Raw genomic sequence first — 25,315 nt, 5'->3', positions numbered from 1 at the left:
GACTGTTTGGGGTCCAGAGCCCTGTGCATACGATCCAATTAGACCCGATGTTCAGGATCACGCCAAAGAAGGTCATAAAAATACTCTGGTGCCCAGGACTCCAGCTGTGCTGTTTCCATTGACTCATTAAGGCCAATGATGCTCATTGTTGCAGCAGTGTCGATTTTTCAATGTCATCTAAATGGGTCATAATATCCTTTATTTTATGGTATGCTCTGACATATGGGATTCTATATGGGAAAACAGCTGTTGCTGTGTGTCCTCCATATCCGCCATTTGATGACCCACTTGTTTGATTTCTGCCTGCTGACTGGACATGTCTTGTTTCTGGGATGTTTTCCCAAGTAGTGTCTATTTCTTGTCTGGTCGGGATTGCTCTAGTATGTGCCTTCCATTCCCACACCTCGTCCCCACCGCACCTCTGTGTCTGGTCAGGCTGTGGGTGTTTGTTCCCTTCTCTCATGCGGCTTCGGGTCAGAGCACCTGAGCTGGGGCCCTGCTGTTCCTTGCTTGGTTGGCTGGACATTGTGCTCTCTGGGGGAAGCAGGCCCGCTCCCCGGGGCCGCAGTCTCTCTGCGTGGAGGGGACAGACTAGGGCTTTGATGTGTCCTGTCAGGGGAGTGCTGGGAGGTCTGTGAGGGGCTAAAGCTGCTTTCACACATCCGGATTTTTGCTCTGCGGCACAATACGGCGTTCTGCAGAAAAACCGCACCGGCTTTTGTAACGCCGATTGCGTTTTTTTTTTGCATAGACTTACATTAGTGCCGTATTGTGCCGCAGGGGCTTGCGTTCGGTCCGGTTTTTGCCGCATGCGGCAGATTTAGCCGATGCGGCGGCCGGATCGAACGTTCCCTGCAACGTTTTTTGCTCCGGCAAAAAACACCGCATCGCGCCGCATCCGGCCGCTGCGGTGCATTTTTCAATGCATCCCTATGGAGGCCGGATGCGGCGCGATGCGGAAAAAACCGCATCCGGTCGTCGCATGCGGTTTTTTCCACTGCGCATGCTCAGTAGCATGCCGCAACCGGAAAAAACCGGACCGGCCGCATGTAAAAACTTATGCAAAGGATGCGGTGTTTTCGCCGCATCCGTTGCATAGTTTTCACAGCCGGATTGAGCCGCAGGGCTCAAACCAGATGTGTGAAAGTAGCCTAACTGGGATCTCTCTGCTGCCTGCAGCTGAGGGGCCCTGTGAGTCTGTGGTTAGATAGTCATCTGACCTACCTAGGAGTGAAGCTGCTCCTTGTAAAGACTCCTGGATGGGCTGCTGCTGCCCATGTGTTCCCGTCAGTGCTATCTTTGAAGGCGCACTGCTGCTCGGCGGCACCGCTGCAGAGCCAAAGAAATGGGCTTTGTCCGCTCTCTCACCCTTCGAGGTTGCCGTTTCTTATGGACAATCGCTTCACTATGGGAACAGAAGTTTGATTTCTGGTGAGTGTTCTGTTGCGGGAATGCATGAGCTCTGTCTTCCTGCGTCTTATTCTGCCATCAGGTAGCCCCGCCCCTACTTAGGGCCGTTTTGCCAGGAGAAGACTGGGCCCCAGGTATCCAGCTCAGTGACAGGTGCGGAACCTGTATAGGGTCGGTGAGGGTGAGCTGCAGATTGTTGTCAGAGGTCATCACTTCCCCCTTTCCCTAGCAATAAGGCATTCCTTCCTGTGTGTTGTCCTATAGGGCTGGTATGGCCTCTCTCCCTATACCTGACACTGTGTAAACATGGAGGTGTGAAGATCTCTATTGATTTTACTTAGTATAGGTGTGACCGTGTCACCGACAGGTGTGACAATGGCCTCCACACACTGGAGACAGGCAGGTGTGACAATGGCCTCCACACACTGGAGACAGGCAGGTGTGACAATGACCTCCACACACTGGAGACAGGCAGGTGTGACAATGGCCTCCACACACTGGAGACAGGCAGGTGTGACAATGACCTCCACACACTGGAGACAGGCAGGTGTGACAATGGCCTCCACACACTAGAGACAGGCAGGTGTGACAATGGCCTCCACACACTGGAGACAGGCAGGTGTGACAATGACCTCCACACACTGGAGACAGGCAGGTGTGACCATGGCCTCCACGCACTGGAGACAGGCAGGTGTGACAATGACCTCCACGCACTGGAGACAGGCAGGTGTGACAATGACCTCCACACACTGGAGACAGGCAGGTGTGACAATGGCCTCCACACACTGGAGACAGGCAGGTGTGACAATGGCCTCCACACACTGGAGACAGGCAGGTGTGACAATGGCCTCCACACACTGGAGACAGGCAGGTGTGACAATGGCCTCCACACACTGGAGACAGGCAGGTGTGACAATGGCCTCCACACACTGGAGACAGGCAGGTGTGAATGAGGCCTAATACTAACCGGCATCTCTCCTTACACAGGATTACACAATAGTGGAGAAGACGACAGGTGACTGTGCGTCCCCCATCATTCATCCCCACGTATCCAGAGGACGGAGCAGTAATGAGTGCCCCATCACAGACGCCCCGCACTCCCCGATGCCGGAGAAGAAGATCCTAGATCTCACCAGAGAGATGACGGAGCTGCTGACCAGAGAGGTGAGTGCAGGGAATGCTGGGAAATTCTACAGTATACACTGAAGGATTCTGGGTAATGTCGGTATATGTCTCTCAGGTTCCTATCAGGTGTCAGGATGTCGCTGTCTATTTCTCCATGGAAGAGTGGGAGTACATGGAGGGGCAGAAGGATCAGGACCAGGACGTCAGGAGGAAAAATTACCCCACTAGGGTAGACAAGGACAAAAGCAACATGGCTGCACGGATATGGCTCCTCACCCTAGAGATAATCGACTTGTTAAAGGGAAAGGTGAGAATCTCCCGAGAGATCACACTTATCTCTATTACTATAACAGGAATGACTGAAAAGATGGAGGATTATTAGAATCTATGTGGTGATCACCATCTCTCACTGTATACAGGAGCAAATGGTGGTGAAGACGACGTCTGGGGAGTGTGTGACCCCCCATCTGTCTGGAGGACGGAGCGAGATCCAGAGCCGCAACACAGAAGCCCCGCACTCCCCGACACCTGAGAAGATCCTCCACCTCACCAACAAGATCACCGAGTTGCTGACCGGAGAGGTGACTGCTGGGAGATTATACAGTGTACACTGGAGGATTTTGGGTGATGAGAGGAGACTTCTGGGAGATTATACAGTGTACACTGGAGGATTTTGGGTGATGAGAGGAGACTTCTGGGAGATTATACAGTGTACACTGGAGGATTTTGGGTGATGTTGGTCTCGTTGGTTGTCAGGTTCCTCTCCGGTGTCAGGATGTCGATGTGTATTTCTCCATGGAGGAGTGGGATTATCTAGAAGGACACTGGGATCTGTACTCGGATGTTGTGGTGGAGGAGCGCCGGCTGTCTATATCACCAGGTTAGTGGAAACCTTTGTTTTCTGTGGTCGGCATTAGCAGATGTCATTGAGAACGTCATCATTTTTGGTACCTGAGCCTCATCTCATTTACCTGCCTCCAGCTGAGCTCATCTGGGGAGGTAGGTGGGAGCAGCTGGTACCTGGTTAAAACGAATCATGGCCCAGAACCAGTTTTCAGTTCTGGGAGATTCACCGTGCTGTAAGTACTGTACCATTTTTCCAAATGGAGTGCTCCTCCTCACAAGATCTCTGCCATTTCTATGACCACACGTCTAGTAACTTTCTTTAGTTTTTCCTTTTTATTGTTATGTCTTGTCCCCTTTGTAACTTCTCTTGTATATTTTTAGAATCACTGCCTAATTGTTGGATTAAATATATAACATTTTATAGTTTTGTTCCTCTTGCTCTGTAAACCGCTTTCCTGAAGCCTCGTGAAGCCAGACGTTACCGGTAACGGGTGTCCAATCTGTCTGTATAAACGATTGATGGTGGTAGCTAGTTTTTCTTGGCCATCGCTTCATCCATTAATCTTCAGTCAATTTTGGAATCGTCCTGACCATTATTGGCCGCGATAGTGCGATCTTTCCCAATCTCCATGACAATTGGAGGCAGTGAAGTGCTCTTCATGAGTTATAATTTATATTACACCAATGGGGCATTACCTGAGATCTTTCTCTGGGGACGTGCACTTCTTCACCTGTATAACATTGACCAATCATAAGCAGGCAGCATCACACAGGAGAAAAAAAAATGCCCCCAAAATACCCTAGACCAGATTTCTCCGTGTAAAACATGTATTGACTGACAGTCTGCTCTCCTCGCTGGTCTCACTGCAGAGACTATAAGTGCCGGGAGTAGAGTAGAGATTGCTTACACTTTTCAGCTTCCATCTCCTGGCGCTCAGTGTAAGGGAAGGGCAGTATTATACTGTGTGATGAACTCTTAGCTACCCATACACAGTATGATATCCCCTGTATACTGTGTCCCCACAGATTCTTACAGTGACAGGCCTGCATATCCTACATTGTGGAGAGGGGCAATGTGGGGTTGATATTTTTTGCAGGAAGCACAGTGAGGTGCAGCAGGGGGTTCCCTGAAAAATTCCCACAGGAAAATTGCCAATTGCAGCATCATGAAGTTTCAGATCTATGATGTTTGAGGTGCGGGTGAGGATGTTCACGTGATAGGTGATCAACTTGTGATTTACAGTTGACCTAGTGCAAAACTGCTGAAGATCTGTGGTTTGTAGCAGTCTGTCATTATCATCAATAGAGATACAGTCTGCTGTCCTCTCTCACTGATTCTGCCTTAATGTACCGTCACACATAACGAGATCGCTAGCGAGATCGCTGCTGAGTCATGGTTTCTGTGACGCAGTAGCGATCTCATTATGTGTGACATCTACCAGCGATCAGGCCCCTACAGTGAGGTCGCCGGTCGTTGCAGAATGGTCCAGGCCATTTTCTTCAAAGGCGATGTCCTGTTGGGCAGGACACATCGCTGTGTTTGACACGGTGTGACAGGGTCACAGTGACTGCTGAGATTGTTATACAGGTCGCTACTGCGACCTGTATCGTTCCTGCATCGCTGGTAAGGTCTGACTGTGTGACATCTCACCAGCGACCTCCCAGTGACTTACCAGCGATCCCTATTAGGTCGCATCGTTTTCGGGATCGCTGGTAAGTCGTTGTGTGTGACTGGGCCATAACTCCTCCCTCCAGCCCAAAACAGCAGCACATGCAGAACCACAGCAGTGTGATCCAAAGGAGCAATCGCTACTATCTCCACTCACAAAAGTATCACTGTATTATCTGTGGAGTTACATGGGACTGCAGCCCACAGCTAATACATTATCATGTCAGTGGGAGCCCACCAAAAGCAGGGTGCTGCTGGCAGAAATAGTTGGTCCTACATCTCCACCCAGCACCCCCTACATCTCCACCCTCATCTCTGTCTATCACCACAAAGCTGTAGAGGGAGAAAAGAAGAGGGCAGATGACTGAACCTTGAGGGACCACAACAGTGAGAGGAAGAGGAGAAGATGTGGAGCCAGCAAATAATACACTGAATGAGCGGCCAGAAAGATAGGAGGAGAACCCAGAAAGCACAGTGTCCTCTAGGCCGATTGAATGGAGCATAGAAAGAAGGAGAAGGTGGTCAACAGTGTCGAAGGCGGCAGAGAGGTCAAGAAGGATAAGTAGAGAGTGGTCATTATTACGTTTTGCTGTCAATAGCTCATTGGTCACTTTGACAAGGGCAGTTTCTGTTGAGTGTAAGGGGCAGAAGCCAGACTGTAAAGGATCTAGAAGAGAGTGAGTGGAAATGTAGAGAGAGTAGACCAGGCGCTCCAAGAGTTTGGAGATGAAGGGGAGATTGGAGACTGGTCTGTAGTTTGTGCAAGATGGGTCAAGAGAAGGTTTTTTTTAATAATTGAGTACTGATAGTGTTTGAGGGAGGAGGTGAAGATGCCAGAAGAGAGAGAGATTGAAGATTTTAGTTTGATGAGTAGTGACAACCGGAGAGAGGAACTGGAGTAGGTGTGAGGGGAAGGGATCAGTAGAGCAAGTGGTAGGATGAGAAGAAGAGAGCAGCCTGGAGACTTCTTCCTTTGCAACTAGATCAAATGTGGAAAGTGAGCTGGATGGGATGTGGGGAGGGATGGGAATCACAATGCTTTTTGGCTGGGAGCTGATGTCTCGGCGGATGTTTTCTATTTTCTCTGTTAAATAGGAGGCCAGGTCATCAGCATGAAGGTCTGTGATAGGGGTCTGTGCTTTGGGACTGAGGAGGGAGTGAAAGGTGTCAAAGAGCTTTTTTGGATTGTTGGATAGTGAGGATATCAGAGTGGTTAAGTAGATCTGTTTGGCGAGGTGATGGGCAGAGTTGTAGGTTCTTAACATAAAAGTGTAATGGATGAAGTTTTCTGGTGTTGTGGTTAGACCCAGAAGATTAGAGAGTCTCACAGGCAGTCAAGGGGGCTGCACAGAAACAAAACAGCTTTCATTGCAAGTGTGACACCACCTGAGCAGATCTCCAGTCCAGAACTGGTTCATGCTTCCAAATCCACAGTATGCCCAGAAACAGCGGATGCCTCATGAAAGGCTATCTCCGTATGCAGCATTCCCACACGTAGGACAACTTTTTTGATGACGAACTGGATGGCCTCGGGCAGAGGCCTTTTGTCCACCGGTCACACAGTAATTGGAGTTTGCAGCTGACTAACAGGAATCCAGTACCAATCCACTATAGTCTGTTGTATGAAATTCCCGTCAGAGCCAGAATCCAGAAGGCCCAGTTCAGAGAAGCTGGAGTCGCTAGTGGTTACAGACAGTCATATATAGATGTGAAGAGGACTTGCAATCACATAGGGTAGCCTCTCATACTGACCCTAGGCTGGAAAGTTTCCCAGCTTCTTGGGAAGAAGCGTATAAGATGTGCGGATTATACGTTCCGCAGTAGTAGCACCCCTTAGTGGTGCAACGGATCTCCTGGTGGCAGCGAGCTGGATGCACTTGATCAATCTCCATTAGCTACGCGACCGCTGGTACGAGGAACCGTGGGCCTCAGGACAGAGAATACTGGGTGCAATGGCCTCCTCTCATGTGCGTTCCTGAAAGCACAGTTCAATCTGAACAGCTAAACTAATCAGGTTGTCCAGAGACAATAGTAAAGTACTATCAGCCAACACGTCCTTGATTTTACCGGATAGGCCTCGCCAGAATGCTCTGACCAATGGCTTATTGGTCCACTGCAGCTCAACCGATAAGGTGCGGAATCTTATGGCGTGTTTGCCTCCGGTGAGATCCCTTAGTTGCAGGTCAAACAGTGCTTCAGTAGCAGATGCAATACGTCCAGGTTCATCAAAATCCTTCTGGAAGGCCTCAAGGAAGAGAGGCAGGTTGGAGACTAGTGGATCAAGCCTCTCTAGAAATGGATTGATCCAGTTCAGAGCTTCGCCCTCTAGGTGAGAAGCCAGGAAGGCCACTTAGAAGGCATCTGTGGGATACTGCTGCGGCAGGAGATGCAAGTGAAACTGGCACTGATTGAGAAACCTTCTATAAAGCTTCAGATCCCCTCGGTACCGTGGAGGTCTGTTGAGACAAGGGGGCAGACTGCCATCAGAGAGAGAAGCCGACACTGAAGGTGCCAAGACTGAAAGCGTAGAAGCTTAGCTGGTAGCATTCTGCAAGGATGTCAACCATTCGTCCACGGAGGCAAGATACTCACGACAATGCGTACCTTCCTGAAGAGAGAGCTCTTCTTGAAGGTTGGTAAGCAAAGCGTTGGTGGTAGCATGATGTGCCAGCTGCAGTGAGCTCAGTTGAATGTCCATAACCTGCAGAAAGGTCATGAGTTGGTGTTGTTTCTCCCATACATGAGCAAATTGTCGCTGAGCTGAGAACATGGGGGCAGTGGGGTTCATGGCCTGGGAAAACTGTTATGCTCGTCGGGCAAGCAGAGATTTAGCAAATCCACTGGGCTACAGCACACAGAAAACCCAGAGGGGCTTGACTACAGAACCACACCTAGAAAAGAAAAGAAAAAACTTGATGCCACACGGCCAGCACATGGACTATCATAGAATTGTATCTATAAAAACAGATGTCACTGTCCTGTAGCAGAGAACACTGTAAATGCCCCTGTGCATGACTGTAAATGACTAATAGCTGCTGAGATAAAAGCTGATCACATACGGATTGAATACGGATTCCTCACGGACTACTATCATGAGAAAAATCACAGACTTGCAATTGCATTGCATACGGATCAACACTCGGACAGAGCTCATCCTACTCTCTAGCATGAGAATCGGGCCGATTTTCCAATCGAAAGTGTGATGCCGACCTTAGATGTCTTACCTGAGGAGGTATCCATTAAGGCATTCATCAGGAGATTCAGGTCACCCCCAACACCACCTGAGCTGGACCTGCGAAGTCATCGAGCAGCTTGAAGCAATCTGAATGGAGTTTGCGCTGGCCAAAGTTTGGGCTGTAAATGTTTGCGATCACGAAGCTGTGTTGGTTCCAGGAGATCTGTAAAAAGATGTATCTACCAAGGGGGTCAATTAGGGATTTTAGCATTGTGGGCACAAATGTTCCGTGAAAGGCCACTGACACTCTTCTGCACTCGGCCTCCAGACAGTACCCAACTTGGTTCCATAGCACTAATCCGGATGCTATCTTGGGGACCGAACCAAACGAAAATGCGTCTCCTGTATCATCAGGACAGCTACTTTCTGCTTGTTGTTAAAGTGTAAAATTTGCCTACATTTCTCTGGAACATTAAAGGGAATCTGTCAGGTGTAATATGGCCCCGGGCCACGAGCAGTTCTGGGTGCATTTTGCTAATCCCTGCCTAACCGTCCCTGTATACACTAGCATAGATAAAGAGATCTTTAGAAAAAGGATTTCTAAAGATGTTTTTTTAATATGCTAATGCACGAGGGGACTAGCCCCAAGGGCGTTGCTTCCCTTGCTAGTCGCCCCAATTAGCATGTTAGTATATCCCTATGGACGTGCTATCATGCTAATGAATGTGCAGCGTCAAAGGATAATGTCACTCACCTCTTCGCCCCCGACACTGGATTTTGGTTCAGTGCGCATGACCCCGGAGTTTCTGTCATGCGCACTACTTCAGGTTGAAGCCAGGATGCGTTTACCTGGCTTCATCGTGTGCAAGACCCAAACTACAGGGTCATGCGCATTGAGCCAAAATCCCCCGTCGGACGCGATGGCAGCGGAGAGGTGAGTGAGATCATCCTTTGACGCTGCAAATTCATTAGCACGCCCACAGAGGCGTACTAACATGCTAATTGGGGTGACTAGCAAGGGAAGAAACGCCCTTGGGGCTAGTGCCCTCGCTCATTAGCATAAGATAAAACATCTTTAGAAATAGTTTTTCTAAAGAGCTCTTTATCTATGTGAGTGTATACAGAGATTGTTAGGCAGGGATTATAAGGCTAGGTTCGCACACTGCGTCTTTTTGACGCTGCGTTTTTGTGCGTTTTTGGCCGCTAAAAACGCACAAAAACGCACCTGCGTCGAAAAAACGCATAAAAAAACCGCATGCGTTTTTGCCGCGATTTGGTGCGTTTTTGGCTGCGTTTTTGATCTCTGCGTTTTGCTGCGTTTTTCCAATGCATTGCATGGGGGGAAAACGCAGGAAAGAACTGACATGTCCATTTTTTTTTTTAACTCAAAAACGCAGGTAAAAAAAAACAGATGTGTGCGGACAGCAAAAATGAAAACGCATAGACTTTGCTGGGGAAGCAACGTCCTGCAGTTTTGAGGCCAAAAACGCACCCGAAAAACGCGCAAAAACGCTGCGAAAAACGCACTGTGCGCACATAGCCTAAATATGCATCCAGAACTGCTCGTGGTCCTGGGGGCAGATTGCACCTGACAGGTTCCCTTAAAAGGAGCAAAACTTTGTCATTCATTTGGACTTTATAACATCAAGCAACTGGACTCAAATATCAGCCGAACACGCGAGAGAGGGGAAGCAGGTAGAGGGGGAGAGTAGAGAAAGATAGTAGAAGAAAGATAGACAAAACATGGGTATAAACCCTCCTATCCATGTGCATAGTTATCAGTGGAAGCCAACCACCCAGGCACTGGGGGGAAAAAGGTAACCAACAGCGATTGTTACCTCCTCGCCCCCTGCCCCAACCAGTAACACTAAATATAGTGCAAGAACCAATTGAAACAGAACAAATTATGCTAATCCTAAGGCTAGTTTCACACTTGCGTTGTTTTCCTTCAGTCGCAATCCGCCGTTTTGGAAAACAGCGGAATCCGCTGCTTCCCATAGACTTGTATGGACGACGGATTGCGACTGATGGACCTGCATTGCTTCCGCTGGCCGATGCTGCGTTGCTTCCGCAACGTTTTTTCACTGCGCATGCTCATCTTTTTTTTTTTTATCACATCAACTTTGTTTTGTCTCTCGGCCGAACGATCAGCTGATCGCCCGGCAGCCGGCTTTTGAGAGCGCTCAGCTGATCGCCCGGCAGCCAGCTTTTGAGAGCGCTCAGCTGATTGGACAGCTTTTGAGAGCACAATAGTCTGCCGCCGGTAAAACTGTAAAAAAAATAAGCAAATTCCGTTGTTTTTTACGATCCGTTGCATCTGTTGTGCCACTATATGCAACACATCCATTGCATCCGTCACACAAAGCAATGCAACGGATGCCGTTCAACGCAAGTGTGAAACTAGCCCAAGACGCATATAGAGTATGTGAGAACTACCTGAGCCTTCAACCATAAAAGACCAAAGACGGTCTTCAGAATCATGAACCATCACTGGAGAACCTCTTAGCTTTAAACATATGTAAAACGTTATATAGCAATTGTTCCATAACGTTACCCCCTGCAGGCAGAGAACGCCACTGTGTGGGATATGGCACAATTATATCAAGTGTTAAAACCTTTTAATCATATAGCAGACCCTTATGAAGTATTATCAAGCTCCCCTTGGAACCTCAGCCAACAAGATCCACGTGGGGGGAGGTCAGTCCCTGAACGGGAACAGACAGCAAGTTAAGGCCCGACGGCGGGGCCCAAAGTATCTCCACCTGTGGCCCCTGCATCTCTTTTCTTGTTGAAGCGTTGTACTGTCAGTCAGCCATCTGGGAGGTGGCATAGGAAGCTGTGGGGCGGAAGGCCAATCTGGAAGCTCCACTTTTGGTAAATCGAAAGTTTCAAGGAGCTTGGCAAGGTCCCCCAGTCCTCGGATGACCGCTGACTTCCCCTCCTTGATGGTTTAGTTGAAAGGGGAAACCCCATTTATACGGTATGTCCTCTTTTAGGAGTAATAAGAGGGGTTTCATGGCTCTTCTCAGTTGCAAGGTACGCCTTGCTAGGTCAGGCAGGATCAGTATGCGGGAGTCCATGAAAGTGATAGTGCCTTTCTGTCTAGCTGTGGCCATGATGGATTCCTTGGCTTTAAAAAAGTGCACCCAGCAATTGACGTCTTTGAGGCAGGAATCAGGAGGTGGTCTTGGTCCCAGAACCCTGTGGATGTGGTCCAGTTCAATCAGGCTGAACCATCCTCACCTAGGATCAGTGCAAATAGTTTCTGAGCAGTAGCATCCAGGTCAGGGGTGCTGATTGTCTCAGGAAGGCCTCTTATATGGAGATTATTCCACCAGTTGTGGTTCTCCAAGTCTTTTACCCCAGCAGCCAGCTCATCCAATCTTAAGGAGTTGCTTAGGATAACCTGTCTTTGTGCCTGCAGTTCCCTCAGCACCCCCTCCTGGGACTTCTCCACCTCCTCCACTCTGTCTGTCACTGCCACTGCTACAAACACCAAATCCAAGATGGCAGCCCCCAGTGCCTTCAGTAAAACTAGAATTAAATCTAATATATAAAGCTCAGTGTATGTATGTGTGTATGTATGAATGTATGTGTATGTATGTATGTATGTGTGTATGTCCGCTAAAGGAATTTGCACCGTGGCATTTACAACCAAGAAATTTTGCACAGACACTCCATGTGGCTCAGGGAACGTCATAGACTGTTTTGACGGGAAAATGTAACCCCGCACTTTACATTTACTGTCCAAAATCCTGCTTCCATTAAACTGAATGGAGGTGGGAGCTACAAGCTATTAATAGCAACTGTCAGTGGTTGCTATAGGAACAAAATAAACTGTTAGAATAAGAAGCTTATGTGTGAGGTAGTAAGATGTCAATGGTGAGACGGATAGAGAGAGATAGAAAGAGACAGACAGAGACAGACGGAGAAAACGACAGACAGAGACAGACCGGGCAAAGAGAGAGAGACAGACAGATGGGGAAACAAACAGACTGGGAAAGGGAGAGACACTCAGACACAGAGATGGAGATAGACTGATACAAATACAGACAGAGAGAGAAACGGACAGACAGAGACCTAAACACAGACAGACAAAGAAAGACACAGACCGAGAGACAAACGGAGACTGGGAGAGACAGAGAGATCGTTACTATCCCGGGCAATGCCGGGTACTACAGCTAGTAAAAACTTAAGTAGTAATTTTAATTTTGTATTAAAAATACTTTATTTCATAATCCCTATTATTAATACAAAAATAAAAAATTGCGTCACCCTTCCTTTAAATGAATGAAGCTCTGTTTTGTAAGGGTCCCGTTACACATAGCGATATACCAGCAATCCGACCTGGCAGGGATCGCTGGAATGTCGCTACATGGTCGCTGTTGAGCTGTCAATCAGGCAGATCTCCACAGCGACCAGCCACCAGCGACCCGTGTAACGACGGCTCCCTGCACACTCCGAACCGGCGCTCGTTGGTCTCCCGCTGTCAAACACGCCGTTGCGTGCTGCACAGCGGGAGACCAACGAGCAAAAATGGTCCTGATCGTTTTGTCACGATCAACGACCTCGCTGCTGCTTGTCACACACAGCGATATCGCTGGCAAGGTCGCTGATACGTCACAAAACCTGGGATGTTTCAGCGATCTCGCTATGTGTGACATGACCTTAAGATTTCTCTAGCCTGCTGGCAAATCCCTCAAGGTCTTTCTTAGTGGGGAGTGACTTAAGGTATTTACTTATCTCAGCAAGGTTCATCTCATCTGTACCATCCCAGTCCAGAGGCCTCCTGGTATGAGTCATCACCTCCTGCAGCGGCAAGCAGCCTGTGTGAGTAGCCGTCGCCATCTTGGACCTGGTGTGTCTGAAGCTCGGCGTGGTGCGGAATTGCAAAGACGATCCATGGCAGCTGCCAGGGTTCTGTTCACTTATGTGCCCGGTCTGGGAGTCCTCTTGGTTCTGCCCATAAGCTTTTGCCAGGAAAAACGTTGCTAGAAGTGGCAGCCGAGGAGCAGGGAAAGTGCACGTCCTACTCCGACATCGGTTAGCCACGCCCACCCGTCTAAATATGATTTTTATTAGTACTTGGGATCATTTATAATTATTGGGTCAGTTTTTTGGACTCTTGAGTACGTCCTTATGTAATTCTTAATCTGAATTTTGGTATTCAGTTTTAGTTTACTTCTGCTTTATGGACTTTTTGGTAATTTTCTTCCTTTATGCCAAGAGAAGGCTAGTTTTTCTGTTTTCTAGCTGAATATTATATTCATTATTTTTGTTTTTCATTTTCATATTAGTAATATTTTTAGATACTTTTTTACTTAGTCCCCGTATGGGGCATTAACGTTAAATCCTATGATCACTGGTGTAATACATTGCAGTGTACATTCATTCCAATGCATTACGCCTGTCAGTGAATAAACTGACAGAACACCTTTTAGACCCTGCTCTTGGTGTGGCCTAACAGCCACCGTAGCTGGCAGACACAGATTTTGTCATTTAATCTCAGGTTGCCATGTTAACTATCTGGCTCTCGTAATCCCGTCACTGCGGTCCCTATTGGGTGGTAGAGGGAGTCTGCTCCTTTTCCCAGCCTACGAAGTGCTGCGATCACTATTAATCATGGCATTTAGAGAGTTAAACAGCCAGGAGCGGTGCAAGTACCGGCCCTATCTTGCACAGCCGGAGCTCGGCTTTTACTTATGTCGAGCTCCAAGCGGCAATCATGTTGGCATTATTGGTGGCCAATTGAGAAATGACCCCCTAAAATTGAAAACACAATGGTAAAGATTTATTGACCCCTTATTGTGATGTGACATACATATAAGTTACATGGCGGGAGGCGTCTAGTGAATTTGCTCAAGAGCTTTTACTCATCTAACTGCATCAAAAATTGCTCGTGCCGGGGGCGCGTGGCCTGGACGCAGAGCAGAGAGGACGCACGTTAGCTCGGCTCCTGCAGACATTGCCGGTTTACTGGATTTTGTGACCCTCCTGGATTTGAAATCCGCATCTAGTGACAGCTAGAAGACCTCTGGTGGATGTGAGACACCGAGTGGGAACGTCAGCTGAACGGGAGGAAGAGGAGGAACGCTGGTGTTACTCACCCCGGGAAGGCCTGGTCTCCTGGAAAGCACACGTGGCAGAGGGAAAGTCCCTGCGTGTAGCTGTGGTGAGCGGAGCCCCTACAGAGAACGGTACAGTGCATCTGAGGAGGGGGCGTGCGGGTGCCCTGAGTGCAGCGGCGAGGAGCGGCAGTCCTGATTTCCTGAGCGGGGTGAAGAGGAACTGTAGTACGGCCACACACTGGCCTAGCCTGGAGGCCCTGACATTGTCTCGTGGCGCTACATAGTGGGGACATTCCGGTTCCCTTCCTCCAGACACAAGAGCGGAGAAGAGATGGAGGAGAACTCGGGGCAAAGCCTCAGAAAAGTTACTCAGGGCCCGCCATTTTTATATCTACAACTCCTTGCTCCCTGTATACCACTCTATCGCCACCTGGTGGTCACTGTTACATTAGCCTGCTGCAAGGGGAGCACAGGAGGGAGATATGAAGGTGATATACGTCCCTGCAGAATGTCTGCGTAGAGGGGGAGGCTTGCCCTACCGTCCATGTAGAGGACATAAGTGGACAGCTACAATTTTAATACACAAATAAGCTATATTGGAAGGAGACATAATACAGTGCACTGTCTGGGTGAAGATCTGGCTGGGCTGAGAAGAAGAGGTCCAGGCTGGTCATACAGATTACAAAGGGGACAGCCATTTGTGACCCCCTTAGACAAGTTTCTTACCAAGAGAGACTGTGCTGTGGAAGATCCTATGCCATCAAAGACAATCAACCCATAAAGGCAGTCAGGCTAAAAATAAAACTGTGTGGGCAGATCTATTGGATATGTACTTAGGGGTGCTTCACACATAGCGAGATCGCTGCTGAGTCACGGTTTTTGTGACGCAGCAGTGACCTCAGTAGCGATCTAGCTGTGTGTGATACTGAGCAGCGATCTGGCCCCTGCTGTGAGATCGCTGCTCGTTACACACTGTTCTGGTTCATTTTTTTGACGTTGCTCTTCCGCTGTGAAGCACACATCGCTGTGTTTGACAGCGAGCGAACAATGATCTGAATGTGCAGGGACAGGGATCCGGCGTCTGGCAGCCTGCGGTAAGCTGTAAGTAAGGTAAATATCGGGTATCCAAGGGAAGCCCTTTCTTGGTTACCCGATATTTACATTAGATACTAGCGTCCACCGCTCTCAGGCTGCCAGTGCCGGCTTCTGCTCCCTGCACATGTAGCCGGAGTACAGATCGGGTAAATAAGCACAGCGGTTTGCTTATTAACCCGATGTGTACTGTGGCTAGGAGTGCAGGGAGCCAGCGCTAAGCCGTGTGCACTGGTATTAAAGGTAAATATCGGGTAACCAAGCCCTTGGTTACCTGATATTTACCTTAGTTACCAAGTGCAGCGTCGCTTCCACACGTCGCTGCTGGATGGGGGCTGGTCACTGGTCGCTGGTGAGATCTGCCTCATTGACAGCTCACCAGCGACCATGTAGCGACGCACCAGCGATCCTTACCAGGTCAGATCGCTGGTGGGATCACTGGAGCGTCGCTAAAGTGTGACAGTACCCTTAGACTCTACGCCCTCGCTATCTGCTCTAGTGTCTCAGTAGGAGGACGGGGGAGGGTCACGTGACTCCCCATCAGAGACTGAGTTAGGTGATATGGAGCACCACTCTGACCATAAAAAATTGAAAAAGTATCTGGATCTTCTTGCTACCAAAGAGGACTTTAAATCCCTGATCTCAGAAGTGAAAGAAATCTGCAGGTCAGAAATTAACTGAATTCGCCAGGATGTTAAGCTATTAGCGGATAAAGTGGACTCTGTGGAAAGGGAGCACGATGTCACCAAACAATATGTTATCAAACTATAGAAAAATGTGACTTCTTATGCCCAAGCTTTGAGTGACACTAACAAACACCTGGAAGACCTGGACAACAGAGGCCGCCATAATAATATTCGAGTGAGGGGTGTCCCTGAGGCCACGGGCAATTTCGGGTGCATTTATTACTGCTCTGAAAAGTCTATATTCATGCCCCCTCAGCGTCGGTGAAACTTCCTTACACTATATCTCAACCTTTTCAGATACATAATGGCACTCATCAGGGATGCCCTTTGTCTCCTCTTTTTTATTTCAAATCTGTTTTATTATTAAGTTTATAAATCAAGCATACATCTTGAACATTTATAAAGATTATAATACATAAACAGTGATCTCTCAGTTTCGGAATGACAAAAATAACATCACATTGTAGATTTCATTGGAACTCTATAAGCTATCCTTATGCTAACACTCCATGGCAAACCATACACTAGAAATCAGAGTTCCAGCTAAACATGTCTTCCTGATAATTGACAAGACCACTCTCAGCATAAAACAATCCCCTTTTAAGTTATTGAATAAAAATTTAAGAAAAAGTAGAAAACTAGAAAAAAAAAAAAAAAAAGAACAGATATAAGCTTAGAAAAGAAGGAATCAAATAGAGTGAAGAAAGTAGGGTAAAGAGGGGGTGGGGGAAAAAAGTGTGTGGGGAGAGGGGAAGACAAGGTATGTCACCATTTCTCATCCCAAATAACCTGCCAGACTCACCGTGAACTCAGGAGACTCCATGAACGTAATCCACGGTCCCCACACTGTGATAAATTTTTCCGTGAGCCCATTAAGTTCAGCTGTGAGTTCCTCCATTCTCTGGAGGTTTGCCATCTCCTCTACCCAGTCAGCTAACGTGGGGCATCTAGTCTGTTTCCAGTATCTGGGAATAATTATACGGGCTGCCGCTAAACAAAATCGCAGCAGGTCCCTCTTTTGTGACTTGAATGAACCTGGGAGGATAGAGAGGAGGGCCACCTGGGGAGATCTCTCCACCTCACCCCCACTCATCTTTTTATACAGAGAAAACACTGAGTCCCAGAATGGTTGCAATTTAGCACAGCTCCACCATATATGTAACATAGACCCTTTTTCTGTACCACATCTCCAGCACATGTCGGACACTGAGGGAAAGATAGCATGCAATTTGGTCGGGTATTGGTACCACCTTGTGAGAATTTTATAGTTTTTCTCTTGGGCGGCACAAGCCAGAGAAAGTTTGTGGGTCCACAGAAACGCCCTGCTCCATCTGTCCTCCGAAATGTCCTCTCCCAGTTCCTCTCCCCATCTATAGACAAATTTGGGTTTGTCCGACATGTCTCTCTGGTTCAGCATTTTATAAATAAGAGAGATGACATGCCCAGGTGACGAACCCTGCAAGAACAATTTCTCAAATGGAGTAGGGGGGATCCTCAACTTCCTCTCCCTGTCCTGGTTGGATAGAAACGATTTCAGCTGCATATATTCTATCCAGGAAACCTCTCTCCCTGTGGCCCGTAGAGATGCATAAGGGGGCAGGGTATTTCCCTGGAGCACATGAAAAAAACGAGTTTCCTCCACCCGAGTATATCCCAGAAATTTATTGGAATGAAGCCCCGGAGGGAACTCCTGGTTGCCAAAGAGGGGGGTAAGTGGACCCCTCCCCTGTGAGAGAGAACCCCTCTTAACCTCACCGTCCCACGTCCCCATCACTGTCCAAATAAACTCCATTCCCTTCTCTATCTGTGACCTACTCTCCTTTCCCATCCATGAGAGGAAGTGCAAAGGGACTCCCAATCCGTCCTGTTCGATCGCGACCCATTGTTTCGAGTTCCTATGGAAGTGCCAATCCATTATCCTCGTTAGAATAGTTGCCCTGTAGTATAACTGGAAATTTGGGAGCCCTGCCCCTCCATTATTTTTGTGTCTGGTAAGAGTTTTTATGCTTGTCCGAGGTCTCCTATTCCCCCAAACGAACCTTGACAAAGCCGTCCGAATTTTGGAAAAGTAACTCCCCGGCAGCTGAATAGGTACCGTTTGGAACAAGAAAAGAAACCTAGGAAGAACATCCATTTTAATAGCGTTGATTCGCCCAAACCACGATAGTCTTTTTTTGTCGTACTTCTTTAAATCCCTAATTGTCCTCTCTAACAGGGGTAGAAAATTATGATGCATAATTTTTGTTGGATCCCGAGGTACAACTACCCCCAGATATTTTATAGCTGACGGTTGCCACTTAAAGGGAAAATTTTGGGTTGTACGGGCTAGATCTTCCGCCGACAGGGTCACATTCATAGCCTCTGATTTAGAGAAGTTCACTTTAAAATTACTTAAGTTACCAAACTCCTCGAACTCTTTGAGCAAAGACGGGAAGGATATGTGTGGCTGGGAAATAAACATGAGAAGGTCGTCAGCAAATAAAGCTAACTTGCGATTCCCTCCCCCGGCCTCTATCCCATGGATACTAGCATTATTTCTTATGGCGACCGCTAGATGCTCCATGACAATGACGTAGAGCAGAGGTGACAATGGACATCCTTGCCTTGTTCCATTGTGGACCTGAAACGATGACGACAGAAACCCATTCGTCCTAACTTTTGCTGAGGGTCTCGAATAAAGGGACGCAATCCTATCTAAAAATTTTTTGCCCAAACCCACCTGCTTTAGAGCGGCCATCATGAAATTCCAACTGACCCGGTCAAAGGCCTTCTCCGCATCCACTGAGAGTAAACACATGGGAAGAGAATGAGCCCTCGACCGGGTCATCAGGAGGAACAGTTTGTTGGTATTGTCACGCGCCTCCCGACCTTGTACGAACCCCACTTGATCTGTGTGTATTATCCCGGGCAAGGAAGGAGCAAGTCTGTTGGCTAAGGCTTTGGAAAAAAGTTTTAGGTCTAGATTGATCAGTGAAATGGGTCTGTAATTTGTAACTAACATGTGATCCTTCCCCGGTTTGGGGATAACACATATATGGGCTTCGAGAGATTGCGCCACCCATTGGGAATTTTCTGAGATGGAATTAAATACTTTAGTCAAGAACGGGGATAGCTGAGTTTGGAATATTTTATAAAATTTAGGGGTGAACCCATCTGGACCCGGACTTTTGCCTGAGGGAGATTCTTTAATGATAGATGCCACTTCTGCTTCTGTAAAGTCCGTCTCTAAATTTTCAACCTCAGCACTGGGTATAACCGGTAGGGCCGTTCTGGATACGTAGTCGTTTATTTTATTTTCTAATGCGTCATGTGGCATGTCTCCAAATTTGCCCTTTATGTTATATAGGTCTCTATAATACTTTTGGAACTGTTCCGCGATGAGAGTTGGGTTCTGAGTCGAAGAGCCGTCTGCTTGTTTAATCATGGGAATGTGGCTGGGGTCTCCCCTAGGGTGTAGAATCCTAGCTAGTGGTCTACCACATTTATCTGCATACTCATAGAGGAATCTTTTTATTCTAGTCCTATGTCGCTCATACTGTCGGTCGAGAATCGATTTAAGCTCCTCTCTATTTTTGACTAGCTCCGCCAGTGTCAAAGGTGATAATGTCTTCTTATGGGCCCTTTCCAGATCTGAAATATTCTGAAGTAGGGACAAAATGGTTTGGGCTCTCTCTCTCTTAAGCCTAGCCCCATGTTTGATCAAAACCCCTCTCAACACACATTTAAGTGCCTCCCACTGCACGGGAAGGGCTGTGGGGTCTTCTGAGTGTATTTCTAAAAATTCATCAATTGTGTTCTGTAGATCCTTCATGCACCCCTGATCCCCAAGCAGACTATCGTTCAGCCGCCAAGACCACGGCCTCCCTGCCCCATCTGGGATAGTAAGGCTCAGGAATATAGGAGCGTGGTCAGACCAGGATATACTGCCTATAGAGGCCTGTATCTGCCAAGTCAGAGCCTTTTGGCTCACAAGAAACAGGTCTATGCGGCTGTACGAGGAGTGAGCCGGGGAGAAGTATGTGTAGTCACGCTCCACTGGGTGTAACGTTCTCCACACATCTACCAATCGAAGCTCTTGTATTGAGCGTTTAACTTTTGTTAGCTTTCTGAGAGAGAGAAAATTGTGTCCCGAAGTTGTATCTACCTTAGGGTCCAAAGTGAAGTTTAAATCGCCACCCACGATCACGGTCCCTTCTGCGAATTCATCCAATGATGACAGGAGAGAGGAGCAGGACGTCGCCGGATCTCTGTTTGGTAAATACCAATTGACAATGGTAAAGATAGATGAATTAACATTAATTTTCAGAAAAATGAATCTTCCCTCAGTGTCCACTCTCGTGTCCAGAACCGTGTGCACCAGGGCTTTATGGATGCCTATAGACACCCCTTTTGATTTTGACTCTGGGTTGGTGCTATGGACCCATTTGGTGTAATATCTGTCTTTAAAGTTAGGGAGGTGACCAGTTTTGAAATGTGTTTCCTGAATCAATAATATATGGACTCGTTTCTTATGCATGTCAAAGAATACCTGAGACCGTTTTTGCGGGACATTGAGGCCTCTCACATTCAATGAGCCAAAGGTAATCTGCGTCATTCTGAGGAGGAGGAACGGTGAGGAACCGGGAAGATGGGGATGGGAAGAGAGGTGTGGGTGGAGAGAATAGAGAAGGTTAGGAGAGGGGGAGAGAAAAAAAAAAAAAAAAAAAAAAAAAAAAAAAAAAGGAGGGGGGGGGGGGGTAGAAAGATTAAGTATATGAAGGAAACTACAAACAAAGAGAGAGTACCGTAGGCAAAAAGGTCAAAGCACCTCTTGCCTGTAGGGTCGTAACGTGACCCTTATACTTGGTCAAATAGACTAGAGGTAAATGCAGAAAAATAAGAATCTCTATATACCAGGGATGTTAATCCTACGCCACTACCCTGTGGCGTGTTATCCCAATCAGGGAGGGAACTTTCCACAAAGGAGCCCCCTGCCCTGGACTAAAAAACAGCTTTTAACTATATATATTTTGATTTGCAACTAAAGCTCTGTATAAAGAAGGGAGAAGGGGCTTTGAGAGGGTATTGTACCTTATAATGTTGAGGGGCGCCCCCCATTACACCCAGGATGGAAGGAGGGAACCCCCCACCCCCCTGTCCAGGGCGATACAATAACCCCACAACGCGAAATTCCCATCAGGACCAGAGGATAGACTCCATCGTACTGTGATCCTATAACCAAAAACATACTAGAACAATTTAATCCACCATTCTCTTATACATCAGACCGGCCTCCCTCCTCTTTCTCTATGAGAGCCACGCATCCGATCACCGGCTGGGACGGTGACTCCCCCCCCCATTGGAAAGTCCGGCCAGTCCTCTATAGGCACTAATGGAATGTCCAAGGCCGCGGTGAACGAGGGTAAATCCGCCGGAGACCGAAGAACATGCATTCGTCCCGCGTGCCGAACCTGCAGGCGGAAGGGGAACCCCCAGCTATATGGAAACTCGTATGAGCGGAGAATGTCCAGCAGAGGTTTAAGAGCTCTTCTCCTTTGTAAGGTAAAACGGGATAGATCTTGTAGAATCTGGATTTGGCTCCCCTCATACGATGGTGATACTCCACTGCGGAGCTTAAACAGAATGGCCTCCTTAATAACATAGCGGTGGACCCTACAGATCACATCCCGAGGTCGGTCGTTCTGGGCTGGTTTGGGGCCCAACGCTCTATGCGCTCTATCCAATTCCAGGGGTTGGCTTGATGGTTCACCCAGAATATTATTGAAGATCACTTGAAGGGTACCATGTAAGTCCTTGGACTCGACAGACTCAGGCAGGCCGCGCACTCTGAGATTGTTTCTTCGGCCCCTATTTTCAGCATCATCCATTGCTTCAACCACGTATTGTATTTGGCGGGAGTGTTGTTCTAATAGTGCCCCGTGGGCCTGTGAAGTGTCCTCCATATTCTGAATTTTAGCTGCCTGCACTTGACTCTGGGTGTCCACTCTCTCCACCTCCCCCTTCAGGGCTGACAGCTCTGTGCGGTACGCCTGCTCCAGCCTGGTTATATATGCCTCCATATCTTCCCTGGTGGGTATAGCTGAGAAACGTGCCCGCATCTCATTAAGCTCTGTCAGAACTCCTGACTCTTGTGTTGTTGTTATGGCTGGCCCTGTCCCTGCATGCTTGTCTGCATCTGGTAACTTTAGATTTATGTTGTGCTTCTCCCTGGGTACAGTCTCACTTCTGTCAGGGACCTGTAACTCATTTGCAGTGCAGTGTCCCCCCTCCTGAAATTCCTCACACTCCTGCATGTGTGTTATAAGAGAGGACGTTACTTCCCCCTCCAGAGGCCTCCAGGCTTCAGGGCTACTGTTTGTATCAGCAGGCACTTCCCCCGTGCTTCTCACTCCGGGTTTCCCCTGTACCTGTAATCTTGGGCTGTCTGGCCTTATCTTCTGTATCTCCTCTTCACTCCGGGTGGTCTCTCCTCTCAGTCCCGTCAGCTGCTGAGCCTTTCCCTGCATCTCCATAGCTGCCATCTCACTGCTGCACGCTGAGCTCACCTCGTGTGTAGCCTTAGCAGCCATCTTGGGTGCCACCTGTGAAGCTTCTCTCTGCCCCGGCCTGGATAAAAAGTGTTTGATCCCTCTCTCCTCCGATTGTGAAGCTCTGCTGCTGCACCCCTGGGATCTCCCTCGTCTCCTCCGCTGCATAGCCTGTGTTACAGAGTCCTCAGTTGCGTGGATCATCAGTTATAAAGTCCAGTGGCAGGAGCTAAGACAAGTCACGTCCTCACTCCTTCATAGCCAGGACACGCCCCCCCTGTCTCCTCTTTTTTGTTATGTGCATCGAGCCATTGGCTTCGGCTATTTGCATGGACCCTAATATACATGGGGTAATGGTACGAGACAAAGAGATTATCCTTATATGCGGATGATGTCTTACTGATATTGTCCCAGCCACATATCACCCTCCCGAATTTGCATACCCTACTATTACAATTTGGAAGGCTGTCGGGATATAAGGTTAACCAGAGCAAAAAACGGAGGCTTTGCCTCTTAACATTCCACCGGCACGGGTCTCCTCCTTGCAGGAAAACCACAACTATAAATGGAAAGTTATATCCTTGACATACTTGGGCATACAATTAACATCTAAGTATAAGCTCTTATACCAGCATAATTATCCCAGCTTATTTACTGAACTAAAAAGACTCTTACTCAATTGGAACAAGCTCCCACTGTCTTTATTTGGAAAGATTTCCACTGGCAAAATGTCTGTCTTGCCGAAGCTACTTTATTTGAGACCCTTCCGGTGTGTGCGCCATGCAAAGAGTTGCGCAATATACAGTCCATTATACTTCAATTTGTTTGGGCCCATAAGAGACATAAGGGTGCTTTACACGCTGTGACATCGCTAATGATATATCGTCGGGGTCACGGTGTTTTTGACGCACATCCAGCGTCATTAGCGACATCGCAACGTGTGACAGCTAGGAGCGACAATCAACGAACTCAAAAATCGTTGATCGCTGACACGTCGCTCTTTTTCATAATATCGTTGGTGGTGCATGCCGCTGGTTGTTCGTCGTTCCTGTGGCATCACACATCGCTATGTGTGACACCGCAGGAATGACTAACATCTCCTTACCTGCGACCACCGGCAATAAGGAGGGAAGGGGATGGGCGGCATGTTCTGGCCGCTCATCTCCGCCCCTCCTCTGCTATTGGGCGGCCACGTAATGACATCGCTGTGATACTGAACGAACCGCCCCCTTAAAGGAGAGATTGTTCGGTGTCTTCAGCGACGTTACTAAGCAGGTATGTGCGTGTGACGCTGCAGTAGCGATACTGTTCGCTACGGCAGCAATGACCCCCATGTCGAAACAGCGATGTGGGCGGGTGCTATTGCGCACGACATCGCTAGCTATCGCTAGTGATGTCGCAGCATGTAAAGCACCCTTTAGAATTAAAAAAAGTGACTTTGCTTCACAGTAGACTGAGGGGAGGACTGGGGGTCCCTGATATAACTAGGTACTATTGGGCAGTACACTTGCGTCACATTCATGAATGGTCCAATCGTTGTGCCTTCTCTAGATGGATGGAAATAGATACGTTATGGCTCGCCCCAATACATCCCAACTCTTACCTCTGGGGCACGTCATCTAACAAGCCTGATCCACATACCCTGGGCCCTATAGCCTTTACTAAGAGGATATGGGACTGCTGTGTTAGTTTCCACTTAATCTGAATGCTCTCCTCTGAGATCTTTTCTTTTTAACCCCAGGATGCCGGATGGTATGCAGGGTACAGCGACTAAAACATGGTTCAACAAGAAGCTCCTTTTTGTTTTGCTGACATAGTAGACGCACACTCCAAGGTCCTTCTCCCCTACGCCACTATATCCACTAGATTTAATCTCTCTGGCAACTCCCAATATCGGCACCTACAAGTTAGACACCTAATGCGCTCCCTTTTCTTTGTCGCTCCATTGGGAGACCCAGACCATTGGGAGACCCAGACCATTGGGTGTATAGGCTATGCCTCCGGAGGCCGCACAAAGTATTACACTAAAAGTGTAAAGCCCCTCCCCTTCAGCCTATACACCCCCCGTGCTCCCACGGGCTCCTCAGTTTTTTTGCTTTGTGCGAAGGAGGCAGACATGCACGCACAGCTCCACAGATTGGTCAGCAGCAGCTGCTGACTATGTCGGATGGAAGAAAAGTGGGCCCATATAGGGCCCCCAGCATGCTCCCTTCTCACCCCACTCTTGTCGGCGGTGTTGTTAAGGTTGAGGTATCCATTGCGGGTACGGAGGCTGGAGCCCACATGCTGTTTTCCTTCCCCATCCCCCTCAGGGCTCTGGGTGAAGTGGGATCCTATCGGTCTCTAGGCACTGAGACCGTGCTTCATCCACAACTCCCGTGGAGCCTGCTGGATAGAAGCCGGGTACCGTTCAGGGACATGGCCCTGCTACGTGGAGGTACTCTGTATCCCTGTGGGGACCGCGCACAGCAACACTACAGCTTTGCTGGGTGTGCTAGTGCACCGGGGACCGCGGCGCTGACCGGGTTAAAATGTACCATTACACACTCAGCGTTGCTGAGTGTGTTTTATGTATAGGGACTGCCGCGCTGACCGCCGCTGCCACGGAAACACTGCGGCGCGGCTGGGACTTGTAGTGCGCCGGGGACTTCCGCGCTGGCCGCGCATATACGGCGGCCGCGCTTATTACTCGAGTCCCCGGCTTTTTGCGGCCTAGT

The 25,315-nt window shown here is 48.4% G+C and overlaps 1 protein-coding gene across 1 annotated transcript in view; it reads left to right on the top strand.

Annotated features, from left to right (window-relative positions):
- The window catches only part of LOC142297102 (uncharacterized), a 55,854-nt gene that overhangs the window by 19,188 nt on the left and 11,351 nt on the right, over positions 1-25,315 (top strand). Inside the window, exons 3-6 of the mRNA XM_075341363.1 lie at positions 2,398-2,574; positions 2,651-2,842; positions 2,955-3,116; positions 3,292-3,415. Of these exons, the coding sequence (XP_075197478.1) occupies positions 2,398-2,574; positions 2,651-2,842; positions 2,955-3,116; positions 3,292-3,415 (655 nt within the window). The remainder of the gene's footprint in view (positions 1-2,397; positions 2,575-2,650; positions 2,843-2,954; positions 3,117-3,291; positions 3,416-25,315) is intronic.

Source organism: Anomaloglossus baeobatrachus, chromosome 3 (genome assembly GCF_048569485.1).
Source record: "Anomaloglossus baeobatrachus isolate aAnoBae1 chromosome 3, aAnoBae1.hap1, whole genome shotgun sequence".
In the NCBI taxonomy this organism is placed as follows: Eukaryota; Metazoa; Chordata; class Amphibia; order Anura; family Aromobatidae; genus Anomaloglossus; species Anomaloglossus baeobatrachus.
This window is presented reverse-complemented; position numbering and strand designations above follow the sequence as displayed.